This window comes from Lasiodiplodia theobromae, assembly GCF_012971845.1.
Source record: "Lasiodiplodia theobromae strain AM2As chromosome Unknown scaffold_40, whole genome shotgun sequence".
Lineage (NCBI taxonomy): Eukaryota > Fungi > Ascomycota > Dothideomycetes > Botryosphaeriales > Botryosphaeriaceae > Lasiodiplodia > Lasiodiplodia theobromae.
Window position 1 is genome coordinate 191,135 of NW_023336520.1, and position 17,471 is coordinate 208,605.

Genomic DNA, 17,471 nt, shown 5'->3' on the forward strand with positions numbered 1-17,471 from the left:
TGCAGGCGGGGGCAGTCGAGCGCGCGCAGGAGCTCTACCTGTGAAGCACCCGGTCGGTCACGCTCTTGGGCATGCAGCTGCGGGAAAACATGTCAGCGCGCCATTCTCTTATGCCTGGTCTTTGCAACCTACTACACGGGGTCTATCTCCTGCAGACCTGGGAACTCGACAAGGCTCAGCCCCGCGAGACCGAAGTGTGTGTGGAAAACATCCACCATGTCGCCGGGTCGGTCTGCGATTCCACCTAGCTCGGGGTCCTGCGGCCGTCAGCGCGTCTCAGGGCGCATCGCAGAGTGTCCCTTACTTGGCATTTCAGGATGAAGGCAGCGAGCTTGTTGCCATCGATCCAGTGCAGCCTATCAATCATCGCCATGGCACTCAGAACCCACCAGCTGTAGCACACATCTTCAAGTTTCTCCGGCCTACCGTTCAGCCCACCGTTCGGCCGCTGCCTCTCACTCAGCCACCCGCCTAGCTTGTCCCGGTCTACCAAGTCAAGGCGCCCGGCTATCGCCAGAGCGCCGACACAGGTAAACACCTGGCCCGAGTGCGACTCGGCTCCCGGAGACGTGCCAAACCCACCGTCCAAGTTTGCGCATGCTTGTATGTGCTCGACCGCCTTGTCAACATTGGCAAGGTGCATCATGTGGAGGAGCGACAGGGCGTTGAAGGCACCGTAGAGGAAGCGCGTGTCGCACTCGCCCCACCGGTCACCCGCAAACGTTCCTGTCTCGTGCTGGAGCCCGGCAATGACTGTGAACATGTCAGCGCAAACTCCTGCATGGGGGCTTTAGGGCAAATCGTACAGCGACCAATCTTTTCCTTGCCGCCAGGGACGCGCCGCTCAAGCTCCTCGAAGCCGTCCAGCGTAGCGATGATCTGCACAGCGCTGACCGTGTACAGCATGTGCGCGTCATGCCCAGGCGCTGCGCCAAAGCCTCCATCGTCGTGCAGGCACGAGATCACGAAGTCGAGAACGCCCTCGCGGGGCAGCGCGTCCGGGTGGCCGAGCAGGTGCAACGCGGTGAGGCCCCAGTACAGCCCGTTCAGCCGGAGGTGTTCTGTTAACCAATACTCAAGCTCATCTTTGCGCTGGGAGGAGAGTGTTAGTTACAGCTGCCAGCTGCACAGGTCTGCCCGTAGACACGCACTGTGTCGAGGCTTTGGATGTATTTGACGTGCTTGTCAACATAGAGCTGGAGCTCGTCGGGAAGCTGCCCGCCCGTCGCGCCGCCCCTCCCAGGCCCAGAAACCAGTGACATGACACTTCTTCGCAAGCGCGCGCAGCTTCCTGATGCTTTTGTCTCGAGCAGAGGTTGCGTCGTGGATTTGTAACGGCCGAGGAGGGAAATGCAGCGTGGAGGGGTTTTGAGGTGCGGTGGGGCTAGCTGCTGCTTGTACGGCACGCCAAGCAAACCAACATGACAAACACCAGACCGGCAATCATATCTCTTCGACACACAGCCCATCGATCACGTCGCAGCTTCTCGTACCGCAGTCACAACTTGTACATGCCAATGGTCCATTTCACGACAGGCAGCAAAATCCACATCTGAATGCGCCAAAGCTGTCTATGAACGCTACTATCCAGGCCGGGCAAGTCGCGTAGGCTTGCACCAGACTCCCATACAAAGCTGGATGAGATCAAAGGAAGGGAATAAGCTTGGAGTTATGTCCGCGCCGTCGAGAAACGTCCCCGAAAGCGTCTGATGGCGCTATGGACATGGGAATTATCCGCCAGAAGAGCATCTCCATCTGTGGAAAGAAACAAGCCACTGAAGCTGTGTTGAAAAGCAAAGCCTCGTCTCACCGCCCTGTTTTTGACAACGAGAGCCGTGTGAAGAGATGCCAGAAGCAGAGCCAAAAAAAAAAAAAAAGGAAAGCCGCTGAGACGGATGGGGCGACGGGGAATCGCAAGGAAAACGAGAATGAAATCAACCACCACCGAGGAGCCCGAATGCTGGCTCTAAAAAAAAAAAAAGCAAAACCACAAACAAATCACAAAAGCTTTTTATACTACATTGCTCGAAGTGTATAGAACGCCAAGTGCTCCCAAGACCCGTTCCTGTTCCTTACTTGACTTCGAAACGTCGTGGGAAAACCCGCCCACTTGATCCTCTGGAACTCCGTGCTACCGACAAAGCATGAGCGGTCGTCAATTGTTGCTTTCGATCAAAGAAATTCGTCGCTGGATTGCGTGTGCATTGGCGTAAAGGCTGACGTCAGAATGCTGCTCACTCCGAGAAAATGCGGGCGAAGTGCTTCTCCCAGATCCAGCCAATGGTGCCGGACGGGTCGTCTTGGTTCCTGGCGAGCCACAGCTCGCCTCGCATGCCGAGGACGTCAAAGACCTGCGTAGCCATCAGTTTCTCGCCACTTCTAAAAGCAATTTAGACCATCTCACCTCTCCAGGAACGTAGACCAGGTATGGAAATCCAGCCTCACGGCGATCGTGGGCGATGTTGAACTCAAACAGACTGGCGGCCAAAAACAAAACCTTGTCCTCACCGGCATCCTGCTCGAGGGCGTCATCTCTAGTGTCCGTCGGGGAATCTGACATCGGCATGGCGGACGAGAAGATGGAAGAAGACCGGGTATTTTGAGATTGAGATGAGAAAGCAGACTGGCCAGACGAGCGGCCCTGTTCGGGAGCGTCCAAGCTGATGCGTGTCTGAGATGAAGACGGATCCGGGGTGCGTCCGGTAGAAGTGGTCGGTCGCTGGGGAAAGTAGCCGGCAGTCGGCATCTGGGCCGAGACCGAGTGAGGAGTTGAAGGGCCACGGCTTGACATGGTTGACCCTGCCCGGACTCTTCCCGGGCCCGTTGGCGAAGGCATGGTGGGTGACATCTGCGGAGGGTCCATGATGAGAGGCGTATTGCCGACTTCCACTTGAGAGTAATTGCCGCTTTGGCGTTGCGAACCGGGAGTGGGCGACGTGATGATGATGGAATGGTCGCTGTTGATGGACTGAGTGCGCTTGGAGCTTGCAAACGTCGACGGCCGCTTCATCGATAGGTCATCGCCCATGAAGGTGGTGGCTGGAGAGAATGCCGCAGCCTCCTTGACACCCCGAATGACGCTTTCGATCCGCTCTAGCTCTTCCCTGCACCTGAAATAATCCACCTCGAAGGCATTCTCGATGGCCGACAATTCAAGGAGCTTGAGGTCGACCTGCTCGCCTTGGAACAGAGGTTTCTCGAACTGAAGGCTCAGGACCTGGTACCATCTCCTTTGAGAATCGATAAGATTCTTCTGACAAGCCTCGATCAGCAACTTGGTCTTCGAGTAGAGCTTGGGCAAGTCGTCTTTCAAAGCTCCATTGATGGCGATGAACTCGTCGCCGACTTCCTTCAATTTGTTGTCGACTTTTCCGCCACTGTCTTTGAGGAGCTTGTACTTCGCATAGTCGGGCAGACGCTTCTTGCGCTTCTGCATGAGCTTTTGGGGCTTTCCGTGCAGATCCCACAGGACCGAAATGGGCTTGATGACGGTCTTGCGGACCTCATCTTTCTGTACAATTCATCAATACCAGAGCGGATTCAGCAACAGCAAGTGACTTACGTGACTTTCGAGCGCGTACGTGGTGATCTCTTTGATCATCATCATGTACTGGCGCCATTTGCTCTCGATCTCGGGGTGCTCAGGCAGGCCAACATTAAGCCACTTTTCCAACTCTTCTGCGAGGATGCAGTTTTGCTTGACCATTTTGTCGACATCCTCGAGATATTTCTCGACATCTCTCATCACGATCTGCAGCTGGAAGAAGTGTCCACCGAACTTCTGAGAGATGGCGTCGTACTCAGGATCATCGACTGTCTCGGAAAGGCCAACCTGCTGCTTCACTTTCTCTGCGCGCCGTCCGAACGCCTTCTGTACTGCAGCTCCGATGCCAGCGTCTGATTTTTCGCGCTTGCGCGTGACGATCTTCTCTACAATCTCCTTCCTCCCTTTAGTCTCGTTGATCCTGGTGCTGAGAGCTTTCAAACCCTCAATGGAGAATTTCAGGTTCGTGTAGTCGGGATGATCTTCCGGCGTCATCTTGATTATGCCCTCGAGCAGCAGACTGTACTTGAGGAACCGCTGCGTTGGTTTGATGATCAAAGAATCCAGGTCCCATGCTGTGGTGATGTCGCCTGCATAATTGTGACACTCACTCAGCCAGATCTGAACCTGTTTGTTCTTTTGGATCTCCTGGAGGCGGTTGTTGGCCGCAGTGTGGTTTTGCACGTAAGCGCAGTAGACTCTCTCCATCTCGTTCAAATGGTCCAGAAAGGCCCCACCGATGGCAGTCTTTCTATCCATGCGATCGTCTGGTGGTCCAGGAGTTTCGCTTGGGTCGCCATTTGTCGAAATGCTGTTGCGCTTGTGCCACCTCCCACCCTGATTCAGTTTGAATATGGGTTCCGCCGCAGGCCTAAGGGCATCAAGGAAGTTGAGTGAGAACGCAACAATTTCCGCCGTGTTGCCAAAGAGGACCTTGCGATCATCATCACTAACTTCATGTATAGCGTATGATGTGCCCTTGTATATGTCCTCCACAACTTTCATGTCCTGAAAGTAGTGAAGCTCGGTTTCAAGAAGCTCTTTAATTTGATACCTGCGTTGCCCGAGTCGCTTGGATTCCTCGGGGTCTTGCTGGGCTGGTTTTTCATTTGTCGCCTCCACAGACATGTGGCTAGCGGCACTTGATGCTACCTGTTGCCTAACTCCATCGGAATCATCTGTCGGGTTGTTCGATTTAGGAGCCCCAGCTTCAGCATCTCCAGGCACTGTAATGTCCTGAGAAGGTTTCCTGAGCACACTTGGAGCTGGCGGTGTAGCTGGTGCTCCAGCAGTTGTATCTGCTTGGGGTGACATCGCGTGATGTCTCGAAACGGGAGAATCCGCATTTGATGGGTGATTTTGGATATTGAGGCCCAGCGCTTCCGTGGTGCTTTGAACCTGGGGCAAGTTTGGTTGAAACGGGCTGGTGAGCCTCGAGACAGGGTTTAGAGGCGTAGTCGGGCCGGCGCTGGGCGAAGTGTTCTGAGCTGCTTGTCCCGGCGAGTATCTCCAATCCTTAGGAGGCGGAGCGGGTCGATCCTCCGCTTCGACACCTTTGGTGCTTGCGGGTCGCGAAGGCTTACCGTAAAACTCCGAGGATCCGTAAATTATCGCAGTCCCACCCAGGTCGCCTTCCGGTGCCAAACGCCGTTCGTAGTCATCGAGGAAGTCGTCCTGGACATAAGCTTGGGACATTTGTTTAGGGGTATCTTCAGGCGAAGCAGAAGCGACACTCGCACTGTCTTTGACCAGACTTGTCAGGAACTGCTCAGTCTTTTCTCGAGATGTCCATTCATCGTATTGTATGAATGGAGAAACGGCCTTGATTTGCTGCTGGAAACCGTGGGCGATCTCGGGCGTGACCGGTTTTGAGCTCCGGTAGAAGTCAAGGATTTTGAGAATCGTGCTGTTTCCATCGGAATGGTCACGAGTAAAGCGGCCATTCGAGGGCAATCGGTGAATCTGAGGCGTCCAGTCTGCAGCACGCGGGTCGTGATGCTGTCTTGTCATGGCCATGCTAATCGAATCATCCGGCGCGATGGAGGAATAGGATTCGTAGGAATAAGAGTCGCGCCGTTCGCTTCCGTCGTCGACGAACTGGATTCCTTCAACCGAAGCTTCATATGAGGCAGTGCTCCAGCGGGCGCTTTGATCCTGAGAACCTTGGCTTTGGTCGGACCACAGTTGTTGTGATTGTTCCAGCGAGGGGGTCGCCCGAAGCATGATGTTGATTGAACCTGAGTCATCCTTCTCACTTTCCGCAATGTCCGTGTGGGACGCGCTGGAGCAAACGCTCCCACGGATCTGCAAGACCTGGTCAAGTACGTTCCTGTCGATCGGGGCTGCATTTGTCAAAGAGGAACGGCAGTTGGGGAATTCGTCGTCCCCGCTCTCGTGGAAAACGGAATCGCGCTGTGAGTCTGGCTTGGGTGTGTTATCCCGCTGGCCTTTGGGGGAGAATGCGGGAGCAAGCGTCCCCAACACTGGGGACTCGCTCTCAAATGCTACTGTTCCTGCCTTCGGGCCCTGTTCTGCTTGAAGGGAACCATCCACAGACAGTCTATGAATGTGCATCGTATCTGGAAGCGGTTCGTCTAGAGTGGTAGCGCCATCGGCATTGGCCTGTGAGCTGACGATTTGCTTATCGCGTGCGTCCGAGGAAGGACTCGCTGCGCGGGACCCAGATTTGGACTTCGTTGCAGACGCGTTCCGGTGCGCCGAAATTCCTTGAGCTCGCATGGACTTCTCAATCAAAGCCTTTCGGTCAGCAATGGTAGGCCCTGCAAGCCCGAGATCACCCCGAGGCTTAGGCTTTTGGGGAGGCCCTCTTGCGGATGTTTTCCCCGTTCCTCTCCTGTTTGCAGACGACGGTGCATTCCTCAGGCGATCGGCCATTTTTGCCCTCGAGGCAGCAGTCGAGGCCGCTGATACGGGTTGTCGCGGGCGAGAGCTGCGAAGGACGGGCGACAGGGTGGGCGGTGGGACGTTGACCTGTACCGATACCTTGGGACTCTCGCCTGATCGTTTGCCAGGGGTTGCGGCGTATCTGCGGGTGGAGCTTGGTGTGACGGGGCGCGCGCGTGGCGTAGAGTCCTTGCTGGCGATGTTTTTGTTTGTGCTTTTGTCGGCGGACGGCGCCTTGGTGTGATATCTACGTTCGCTCAGCGCAGAGCTTGCGCGCGACGACTGGATCGAGGAAGCGGACTCGGATGTGACTGAAGGGCGTCGCGTTGACGGAAGGGGGATCTTGGAATGCGCCCCGCGAGTGGAAGCTTGGATCTGAGAAAAGTACTCGTCAATGCTGTTCGGGTCAAAGTGTGCCTCGTGCGATGGTGAGCGCGGCAGGCCAGTAAGGTCGCTTCGTGATCTCCTGTGTCCTAGAGCTGATGCGGAGCGACCGCGTCCCGGAGTGGGGAGCATCGGGACGTTTGGCGTCGTACGGCTTCTCCCATGGGAGAACAAGCCGGTAGGTCGTTGCGCATTGGTATCTAGTGAACCGCTGCGATGACGCGCAGTCTCCGAAATGCCGTAACCGAGTGACTCTGGGCCGAGCGCATTGTTCGGGAGCTCGCCGAACAGCAGCGGCCGACCCGAACCACCTTGACTCGAACTTAAAGAGCTTACTGATGACTTGGCATGGCGACGACCATGCTCGGGCGCCTGCGACTGGTTGGCGCCGCGCCTCAGGACATTGCGAGAAGCTGCCGCGCCGTTGAGCCCATTGCTGCCCTTCGCGTGTTCAGTATGAGAGTGCCCGGGCTCGGCCTCGCGCACCGGGTCGACACTTGTGGCGGTGGAGACGGGCGAGCTGGCATGACGAGGAGCGGATCTGGTCGAAGGGACGGGTTTCCGGAGCTTCGTCGCGCTGGCGGCCTCGTCGGGGCCGGCCGTTTGGTTGAACCTGCTGACAATGTTCTTGACGGGCGGGCGGTAGGAATTGGTAGCAGTCGGTCTCGAACCATTGGACACGGGCAGCGACGAGGCCGGGCTCGATACAGACCGCAGGTTCTGGCGGGCGGACTTCAAGGCTGGCGGGGGCGACTTAGCGCTGGGCACGCGGTGAGGAAGATCTGGACGGTTGGAGACCGTCGCCATCGCGCCGTTGACGACCACGTTCGGTTGCGGGGGGGAGGAAGGAGGAATGAAAGGACCCTGACGATAGAAGCTGTCTGGGTCTTCGCCATCCAGTGCGTCGAACGAGGCCTCAGCGGGTAAGGATCCGTTCGCGTGGTAGCCAGCGTGGCGGTGCTGCTCATACAGGCCCGAGGGAGCGCTGCTGCTCCACGAGTCCATGTCCTCTGGCTGCATCGTTCATAGTCTCCTGGGCCGAGCCACGCCAGACGCCGGGGGGGCTCCAGGGTGGTGGCTAGGGAGCGAGGGCTGGGCGCGCAGCAATGGCCGGAGCGAGGTGGGTGAGTCGTCGGGGCGCGGCAGGCGATCGCCAATGACGAGGGCGAAACAACGTGGTGTGGTGAAGCGAGCGGCGGAGCTTCTTGGGGCGTCGTGTCGTCGCGCGAGCAAATGACACTGGAGCTTGGGGTACCGCCGCACGTCGGGGCCCGGCGCGCAGCGAATCAGCAGCGCGGCAGGAGGATGAGTTGTTTCACGACCAGGGCGGGCGGCGCGCAGGGGCAGCAGGCGCTGGCGGGCGGGATGTCGGGGCGTTTCCAGGCGGGCAGGAGGAGCGAGTCGCGCGCTGGAGCGGAGGACGAGGAGCGGGCGAGCAGGCAGCGCGGCGCGGGCGTGGTGGGCGTTGTGGTCGCACCGTGAAGAGAGGGTGAGGTCAAGGCCGGGCCCCAGACGGGCAAGGCGGCGGCCTGCGAGCGCTGGCCGGCGGGAGATGCACACGGGAGGCCAATCAGCACGCGACGCCGCGCTGGTAAGATTGCCAGACGCCCAGAGCATGCAAGGCCCACGTCAACGCTGCCTCATCAACGGCGCAAAAAGGGTCCAGCAATCTCGCCGTCCGCGCGCGCAGGAGCTCGCGCTGGCTACGACTCCGCTGTCGCAGGCCACGCCTCCTTGCCCGCAGCCGCGGCCTGCGCACAAGGGCCTCCCCGCGCTCCCTCCGCCATCAAGCAAACGCCTTGGCCTTCCCGCGCTAGTGCCGCAGCTCCCCCAAACAACACGCCGATGAAGAGGAAGCGCAGCGCGAGCGACGCCGCCGGCCGGCCGCGCGACACCACCGCCACGCCGCCCGCCACGCACCCCGTCCTCCAGCGCTTCTATCCCCAGGTGCTGACCCTCCGCCGGTTCCTGCTGTCGAAGCTGGCCCGCGCCTCGACCCGCAAGCGGCGCCGCATCGCACAGCTCGGCCTGGGGCGCGAACCAACCGCCGCCCCTGGTGCCGTGGCCGCCGATGATCTGCGAATCCTCCTGGACAACACCTGGGTCGGCGCCGCCCACCACACGGCCCCCGCCGAGCTTGTCGATCTCGAGAAGGACCTCGAGATATTCTCCCAGCAGCTGCCCTCGAGCAGCAGCCCGGGCGACGTCTGCCCCGAGCTCCAGTCCGAGGTAAGCTTCCCCCCTCCCAAGCGCCCCTGCAGCCAGGCCCGCGAGTCTGGAATAGTCGAGCCCAACAGCCGCCGTACCTGCAGCACCAGCTATTGGATCATGCGTGCTGAGCGCCCTCTCTTCCCAGATCGTCGACTTTGTCATCCGATCACTGTTCAGGAAGCATCCCGGCCTGCATCGGCCGCCTCACGTACTCTGTCACGGGTACGAGCGGGCATCATGCCCGGATCACGGCCCCGGCCCGCCGGATGCGCCCCCCACCATGTCCGGCATCGTGAGCCGCCATCCCAACAGTCACGTCAAAGCTGTCAAGGGTCCCGCGTGGTCCGCGCTGCTGGTTGCGCTAGGCCACGGCGGCGACCGAGTCATGATGGAGCTGCTGATGAACTGTGGAGTTTTTGCTTCCCTGAACGGTCCGAGTGGAACCTGCTATCAGCTGAGTGGTGAGTTTATTCTTGCAAACTCGGCGCGTTGATATATCTGAGACGCCGCAGGAAAGCCGTTGGCAGACCTCGAGCCCGTCTTCCCGCTGCAGAATAGCTCTGCGCATGAAGTTTCTATCCCTGCTCCGGGGCCTGAACGGCCAGGGGACAGGGGTTCAGATAGCCTCACAGCAATCGCCTTTGTCAGAAGCCGCATGCTTTACGCGAGAGCCGCCCTCAACGCAAAGGGTGAAGTGCGTTTCGGCCTCCGTCATATCCGTATGGGCCCCGAACCCTGTGATGCAATTCAGACTGATGCCTCCAGATGTTCTCAATCGTCTGTCGGATCATACATCCTTGAAGCAAACGATCCATGTCTTGAGATACATTTTCCCCCGTCAATTCGGCTTGCACAACGTGTTCACTTGCAAGACGGACTTTCGGGAGACGTCTCAACCATTCAAGGATTACACATTGCGTGAGCAGGAGATTGCACGTGATAAGTTGCGCAAGGCGTCTAAAAAGGGCCGGCGTGACTCAAAATTAGGCGACTTCGGAGAGGCGATACCCAAGAGATTAAGAGGGCCAGCTGTGGACCTCGTTCGTCGCCTCCGAGTACTGCACCGCCGATGTTCCTACGTTGAACTACTCCGTTGCTACTGTCCAGCTTTGCACGAGGAATTCCATCAGACAGTTGAGCATGACAATCGGCGACGATCATCACCAACAGATCGAGATGTTGAAAATTCAGATATCGTCACATCAGGAACAACTTTGGGATCACGGAAGAGTCTTACGTCCACAGATAGCGGTCTGCAGCAGGTCTGCTTCACCGATATGGCGACTCCAGAACATCAAGTTGAAGCCTTCTGTCGTGCTGTCATGAAAAAGGTCGTACCCAAACGTCTATGGGGCGAAGGCGAGACCCAGGCGCACAACAGCCACGTGTTCTTGGCTCAAGTCGGGCGATTTGTGCGTCTTCGCCGCTTTGAAACCCTAACACTCCATGAGGTGATGCAAGATATGAAGGTAAGAACCTGACCTTCAAGCCCCAGATCGTAGCTCATGCGTGCAGATTGCCGATGTCGCCTGGCTTCGGCCCCCGAACGTTCGTCCAGGACATAAGATGGCACAGTCAGACTACAACAAAAGGCGAGAGCTGTTCGCAGAGCTTATCTACTATCTATTCGACTCCTTCCTCATCCTCCTTATCCGCACCAACTTCCACGTAACGGAATCAAATGCCGATAAAAATCGGCTATACTATTTTCGCCACGACGTATGGAGAAAACTGACGGAACCCGCACTTACACACTTGAAGACGACCATGTTCGAGGAAATGAAGACCGACCAGGCCACCAGGATCCTAGCCTCACGTCAGCTTGGCTACAGCCAGGTCCGGCTTTTGCCCAAGAAAATCGGAGCACGGCCGATAACAAACCTCAGGCGGCGGACGCAAATCATGGTAAATGGGAGGTCGGTCCTAGGAAGAAGCATTAACACGGTGATGAAGCCGGTCTTCAACGTCCTCAATTGGGAGAAGGTGAGAGTTTCGCGGATGCTCATAACACGGCTGCCACTGAACATGTTGTGTAGCTCACCCAGCCCGAAAGGCTCGGTTCATCCCTCTTTTCTGTCGGCGATATGCATTCTCGGCTCAAGGCATTCCGCTCGGCTTTGGAACAACGCGGCCTCATGGAAAAGCCACTTTACTTTGTAAAGGTCGACGTAAAATCTTGCTTCGACACAATCCCGCAGAAACGGCTGTTGGATATCGTCAGAAGTCTTCTAAGTCTGGACGAATACCGCGTCAAGAGGCATGTCGAAGTTAACACAACGGTCCCGTGCCGCTACTCGAGCAGCATCACGTCTGCTGCGAAGCCGGTCAAGAAGTACCTTGCGCAGGCAAGAGGGTCTGGTGACCAGCGCGACTTTGCAGAGTTTCTGCAGGCGCAGCTAAGGATCAAGTCCCGCAATGCAGTGTTTGTCGACTCTGTTGTTGAGCAACGACAGAGCAAGGAAGAAGTGATGAAGCTCCTGACAGAGCACGTCGAGCGCAACATGATCAAGATTGGCAAGAAATTTTACAGACAAAAGACAGGCATCCCCCAAGGCTCCGTGCTCTCCAGCCTGCTGTGCAGTTTCTTCTACGCAGAACTGGAAGCGGATCTTCTCGACTTTTTGACGGCCGACACAAGCGTCCTGCTCCGCTTGATCGACGACTCGTTGTTGATCACGACAGAGCGAAACCACGCCGAACAGTTCCTGCGCCTCATGCACGAGGGCAATGAGGATTACGGCATCGGAATCAAGAGAGACAAGACGCTACTAAACTTCAGCTGCACCGTGGACGGCACCGACGTGTCCCGACTGCCATCTCTGACGGACTTTCCGTATTGCGGGACGCTGATCAACACCGGGGACCTGAACATCAGAAAAGACCTCCGACCAAAGGCTCCGCGAGGTAAGCGAGCAGGATGGCGTGGGCAGCAGTCACGAACTCTGACGATTGGCAGAATTACGTGACGGTCTAACGGTAGAATTTTCAAAGCTCCCAGGGCAGACATTCCATCGAAAGACGCTGAAGTAAGTTAAAACCGGGTCCCCGCGCAGCGGGCGGAAGGCGATTAACCAATTCCGTCTAGTGCTCTGAAGATCCAACTGCACGGAATGCTTCTCGACACTTCGTTCAATCAGGAGCGGACGGTTCTTGGCAACCTCTACGGATGTTTCGCCGAGGCAGCGCGGAAGTGTTTCCACTACCTCCAGTGTCTGCCAGCGCGGAAGCACAGGAGCGACAGGCTTCTCATCAGTAAGTGCGGTCTGGCAGGGATCGTCGTCGTCGATCGGCTCTCGTGTCCGGGAAGACACGGTCGATCAGCGGGAGGAGAGACATGGGCAAGGGTGCGGCTGACGATGTGCAGAGACAGTCCACGACGTCGCGGCGCTGGCGTCGGCCACGATGCGGCGCAAGAGGGAGCGTGGGAGGTGGCAGGGCTACCGGTGCGAGGTTAGCCGACGTCATACACAATGGTGAGTTGGCTGCTGCGGGCGCCCCCTTGGCTGGAAAGGGCGCTGTGGCTGGGTGTGGCGCGCTCTGCAACGGCGGGCTTGTTGGCTGACTCGGCGCAGGCTCTGCTACCGCGCCTTCCAGTCGGTGTTTCAGCGCAAGCAGACCAAGCACGCGGGGCTCCTGCGATGGCTGGCGGCACACGGTGCGGCCGCCAGGCCGCGGGGGGCTTGGGGGCTTGTCAGCGCATGAGATAGGGAGGCCGCGAGGCCGCGTGTTGGGCGTGTGCGCGCAGGGCAGGGGAGCGGGCGGCCATCCGTTAATTCGCGAATCGCGATCTAGACTGGGCCTGATTCGGCGGGGCGGTGGGAAAAGCTGGCAGACAAAGGGCCCGGGCGCAGGCGTCGCGATGATGCAGCGCTGATGCACGCGGGAGGCTGCCGCATTGCAGCCAGCAAGCCAGCCTCGAGAACGCCGCCAGCCCCCAGGGTTTTGGGCTTTTGAGCCCGGCGCCCCCCCGCGACTCCGCGCGCGGCATTGCTCTCTCGCCGCCGCTGTTGCGACCAGGCGCTGCTCCTGCCTACTAGATAATTTCTTTGGCCTGCCCGTGCTCGTTGGTTATTAAGGATCCCGCGCGCCGAAAGCGGTCAAGTGGTGACACGCGACCGGGGTGTGCGAGTCGCTCCCCCTTCGCCATGCCCGCAACGTCGTGCGGTGCGCGCGCCCCATTGCACCCATATATCCCCCGGCTCGACGCGCCCACGAGAGCGCCGTGGCCGAGCCTTGCCAGCATCGCCGAGCAGCCCTTCGTTTTTCCCGAGCATGCCCTGCGCGAGCCTGTGACGCTCGACGCTCTTCATCCCTCCAAAGCCCCCCGTCTCCGCCCCCTCCTGAGACCGATGACCCTCCAGACGATGCACGCCTTCCACCACCCGCCCGCTCCCGACTCGCCCCCGGACCTGACTGACTCCAAGTCGTCCAAGTCGTCGTCGCTGCCGGACTCGAGCCTGTCCGAGCTGCCCGGCCCGCATGACATCTCGCACTTTGAGGACATCACCCTCGACGACATCAAGACGACCACCCTGCATGCCGACAAGCGCGACTCGGCCAAAGCCTTCGTCCCGCGCTCACCAATGGCGCCCACCGCAACCCTCGCCCGCTCCACCACCCTGCCCACCCCCGGCCCAGCTCCCAGCCGCGACCTGACCACCGCCGCGAAGCCCGCCAAGCCGGGCCTGCGTGTCAACGTCAATGGTTCCGCCAAAGAGGCCTCCTCCACCCTCGGCATCCCCAGCCGCCGCAGCATGCGCCGTGGCTTCATCAGCCCCTCCACGCCCTCGTTGACCCCGGGCCGTCAGTCCAGATCGCCCTCGCCCGCAGGCAGCGCTGCGCGCTCCCCCCGCTCCCCGTCCAAGCGCTTCACTGCACCGCCGTCTCCCACCTCGCGCGGCGGCCCTCTCGACTTCAAGCCTGGCCTCATGCCTACCGTGCGGAGACAGTCGTGGCAGCCCGGCAGGAAGACGGTCGAAGAGTTGGAGGCTGAGTATCACGACTCGGACGAGGATCTCCCTGACGATGCCATCATGTGGAATGTTCCCATGTCTCCCCGCCCGCCCCACCACCGAGCATCTCGGTCGCCATCCTTTTCGTCCGTCGCCGAAAGCGTGCCTGAAGCGAAGAACCAGGACAACGGTCCTCCCAAATCCCCCTCGCGATCCTCTACCGGCTCCTCCTACGCTGCTTCCACGCACAGCAGCATCCCGGAAGACTCCGAGCTTGACGTGACACGGACAAAATCGTGGGGCGATGCGCTGGACGACCTGTCACAGGAAGCGAGGGAATTGACCGAGGCGCTGGAGGAATACGCAGGCGAGACCGAGCGCCAGCGCGAGGCCAGGATCCAGAGTGGTGCGGCTTCGGCACGACCATCGATAGAGAAGAAGAAGAGCAGCCCGTCGTTGGTTCAGCTACCCCCGATCCAGAAAGGAAACATCATGATCGATCCGCTGCCGATCAGCAAGGAGAAGGAGAAGGTGTTGAGTCGAACGAGACCCAGCTGGCTGCCGCCCAAGGACCCGCAGGAGGAAAGGAAGCATTTGAGAGAATACCAGAAGATGATGGCGGCTGCGCAGGAGGCTGGCAAGTACCGTCCTCCCGGCGTGAAAGCGTGCACGTATTGACTGGTAGCAGAGAGACGAATGGCCGCGAAGCTTCAGGAGAAGCAGCAGCAACGCGACACCACCCAAACATCGATTTCGCGCATCTGGGACCAGCACGTGCTTCCCAACTGGGACCAGGTCATCAACGAGCCACGGACACGCGAGCTGTGGTGGCGCGGGGTCACGCCTCGTAGCCGTGGTACGGTTTGGAAACGTGCGATCGGAAACGAGCTGGGCCTGTCCGAAACTGGCTACAAAGCAGCGCTAGAACGCGCCAAGAAGCTGGACAAGAAGCTGGCGAAACTCGACCCAGAGTCCAGGGGCAATGCACGCGAATCTGTCTGGTTCGACAGCATCAGACGGGATGCCAACGAGGCTTATCCCGAGCTCAAGATCTTCCAAGCCGGTGGGCCACTTCATGAGAGCCTCCTTGACGTGCTCATGGCCTATGCCATGTACCGCTCCGACGTCGGCTATGTCTACGGGACTCACCTGATCGTCGGTGTTTTGATCCTCAACATGTCGCCAGCCGACGCCTTCATCAGTTTGGCTAACGTCTTGAACCGCTCGCTTCCTATGGCTTTCCTCGTCAACGACACTAACGCCATGCGCCGCGCTCGCGACCTTGTCCTGAAAACGCTTCATTACAAGATCCCCAAGCTGCACTACCATCTCACCGAGGGAATTTCCTTGGAGCCCGAAGAGTTCCTCGATCCGCTATTCCGCACCATGTTCTGCCACGGCCCCGGGCTGGACATTTCCAGCCGTATCTGGGATGTTTACGTGTTTGAGGGCGACAAGTCGCTTGTGAGAGCCGCAGTCGGAGTGCTAGATGCGCTAGAAGGACGACTATACGGAAGCCGGGAAGAAGTCCTGGATTTGTTGGGATGGAGTGCAACGCAAGAATGGGGTATTAAGGACGAAGATGCATTCATGAGAGGCGTTCGAAACGCCGGAAAGGTCGATTCGGCCAGTACTGGTGGGGTGAGCCCCGGAGGTGCGAGGTAACCCAAACCAGTACTTGCTCGGATCCATCGCTAGAGGCCTCTGCCAGACGAGCGAGAAACGACTCCTGAAGAGAAGGAGAACGATGCACTGTAAAAAAAGGGGGGGGGAAGAAATACGTGCATACAAACGTAATTACTAATCCAGACTGAAGCGAGGCGGGGCGGCGCCCAAGGCGTAGTGGACCAATAATTGCGGCAATCAGGGGCCTCGAATTGCGGCGCAATCACATTCTAATGAGCGCAAGACTCGTCACGGAGTATCGGCAGTATCACCTCGAACTTTGCGGACACCGACCCATCACAGCACGAGCACGACTACGTATCGACTGTTTTCATTTTTTTCGCGACACCGTAATGAGACCACGGCCAGGCGACTGATTGGTTTTTTATTCTTCATCATCTCGGCTTCTATCCAATTTACTTCAACAAGCCTGGTGCTCTACGCTCCTTATTCTGGACCATTTCTTTAGAGCTACCCTTCGCGGCAGCCCGCTGCACATTGCTCTCGGGCTCGTCATCAACACCGTTGTGTTTAAACGGCAAATTATATTCCGGAGGACGGATTCTGCAATCGGCCGATGCGGCGGATGTTATCATTCACTTTTTAAGCTTCTCACCATTGGAGATTGAACTATGTTTCTTGGATACCTTCTACCACACAGGCCCAGCTGGACGTTTCTTTCTGCTCATAGCTTTTGCACAGGCAGCCGCTGGGCATTTGAATCTAGCGCAACTTCTTTTGTTCGTGGGCGATTTGTACCGCAAACATTCACGTGGCTTGTCTTGCCGAATTTCCTTTTCTCTTCTATCGGCGCCCTTCTGTCGGATGCTCATTTTGTTTCCTCCTTGGGTTTAGACTCCTGTTGCGGACGGCAAGCGCAAAGGTCTTCTCTTATTGTTTTGCTTTGAGAAACGGTTAGGCGTATACTGCATCCGCTGTTGGTTTTCCTGCTTTTATCCATTGTTAGACGGAATTGGGTGGGCGGAATGAGTCTTTTGAACGGCTATGGTTCTTCAACAACATTCAGAAAGGAAAGGAAAGGGATTGGTGTATAAACAGTTTGGAAATTGGGGGTTTCTGGTAGCAGGTGTCGTCAGACTGGGCGTCGCACACGCGAATGAGACAAGTGAAAGTTTGCATTCTTACCGACTGGATTCTCTTGGCCACAGTGCCGCTGTGTAAGATAGTAATGCGCGCCAGAGGACTTGCAGCATCGACGGTGGAAAGAGCCGAGTAAGGCCAAAGAAGTAAGCTTGAGATGCATGTAAGAGCCTTTCGCCTGCTCATTTCACCGGCGTGTCGGTTTACCCCATGTGTTCAAGCACAGATACATGTGCCCCGGCGACTGCCGCCTGCTTTCTCTCATTTCCTGTGGTGATCCCTTCGGTCTCATGCGTATCAACGTCCAGCACGCACTTCTCCACAATCGGTCGGAGAATTATTGCGAGCAGTTGCGCATGCCCCCATAGGGATAAGGCCACGTCCCCACGCCGGCGAGCTGAAGATGGTCTGAGAGAGCACGTCCAGGCAGATCTCTTAGACTCATGCAATTGTGAAGACGCGAAACACGCCGCAGCCACACGGACGGGACAGCCCGGGGATGATGACTGCGTCTGGAAGGTCAGCCCGATAACAAAAAGCTTCTATCCTTCCCCGCTGTGGCTGATATGAGCGGTCGCCGACGGCCCCTCGGGCCCTCTTCAATTAGGTAGGATAGGCAACCGAACGTCGACTCCCGTCAATCAAGCTTCTCTGAAGCGACCTAAGGCGTCCAAAGTCCAGTCATAGAGCGCCGAACAATAATAATAACC

At 58.1% G+C, this 17,471-nt stretch overlaps 4 protein-coding genes across 4 annotated transcripts; 2 read left to right on the forward strand and 2 right to left on the reverse strand.

The window, feature by feature from the left end:
- Nucleotides 1-34: 34 nt before the first annotated feature.
- LTHEOB_10633 (Type-2 protein geranylgeranyltransferase subunit beta) lies at nucleotides 35-1,262 on the reverse strand (the record flags this gene model as incomplete). The annotated part of the gene is made up of 5 exons (XM_035507300.1): nucleotides 35-77; nucleotides 133-257; nucleotides 305-753; nucleotides 807-1,092; nucleotides 1,152-1,262. 5 exons carry the CDS (start codon nucleotides 1,260-1,262, stop codon nucleotides 35-37), a joined length of 1,014 nt encoding a protein of 337 aa, XP_035367243.1.
- Nucleotides 1,263-2,234: 972 nt separating this feature from the next.
- On the reverse strand, nucleotides 2,235-7,852 carry LTHEOB_10634 (Rho guanyl nucleotide exchange factor; the record flags this gene model as incomplete). The annotated part of the gene is made up of 3 exons (XM_035507301.1): nucleotides 2,235-2,351; nucleotides 2,405-3,511; nucleotides 3,563-7,852. The coding sequence occupies 3 exons, from the start codon at nucleotides 7,850-7,852 to the stop codon at nucleotides 2,235-2,237; spliced, it is 5,514 nt and encodes a 1,837-aa protein (XP_035367244.1).
- An 825-nt stretch (nucleotides 7,853-8,677) lies between these two features.
- On the forward strand, nucleotides 8,678-12,745 carry LTHEOB_10635 (Telomerase reverse transcriptase; the record flags this gene model as incomplete). The annotated part of the gene is made up of 11 exons (XM_035507302.1): nucleotides 8,678-9,061; nucleotides 9,189-9,504; nucleotides 9,556-9,762; nucleotides 9,809-9,961; nucleotides 10,289-10,512; nucleotides 10,559-11,026; nucleotides 11,080-11,947; nucleotides 12,000-12,069; nucleotides 12,129-12,295; nucleotides 12,408-12,516; nucleotides 12,616-12,745. The coding sequence occupies 11 exons, from the start codon at nucleotides 8,678-8,680 to the stop codon at nucleotides 12,743-12,745; spliced, it is 3,096 nt and encodes a 1,031-aa protein (XP_035367245.1).
- Nucleotides 12,746-13,392: 647 nt separating this feature from the next.
- On the forward strand, nucleotides 13,393-15,660 carry LTHEOB_10636 (TBC domain-containing protein; the record flags this gene model as incomplete). The annotated part of the gene is made up of 2 exons (XM_035507303.1): nucleotides 13,393-14,641; nucleotides 14,684-15,660. The coding sequence occupies 2 exons, from the start codon at nucleotides 13,393-13,395 to the stop codon at nucleotides 15,658-15,660; spliced, it is 2,226 nt and encodes a 741-aa protein (XP_035367246.1).
- Between the last annotated feature and the right edge of the window lie 1,811 nt (nucleotides 15,661-17,471).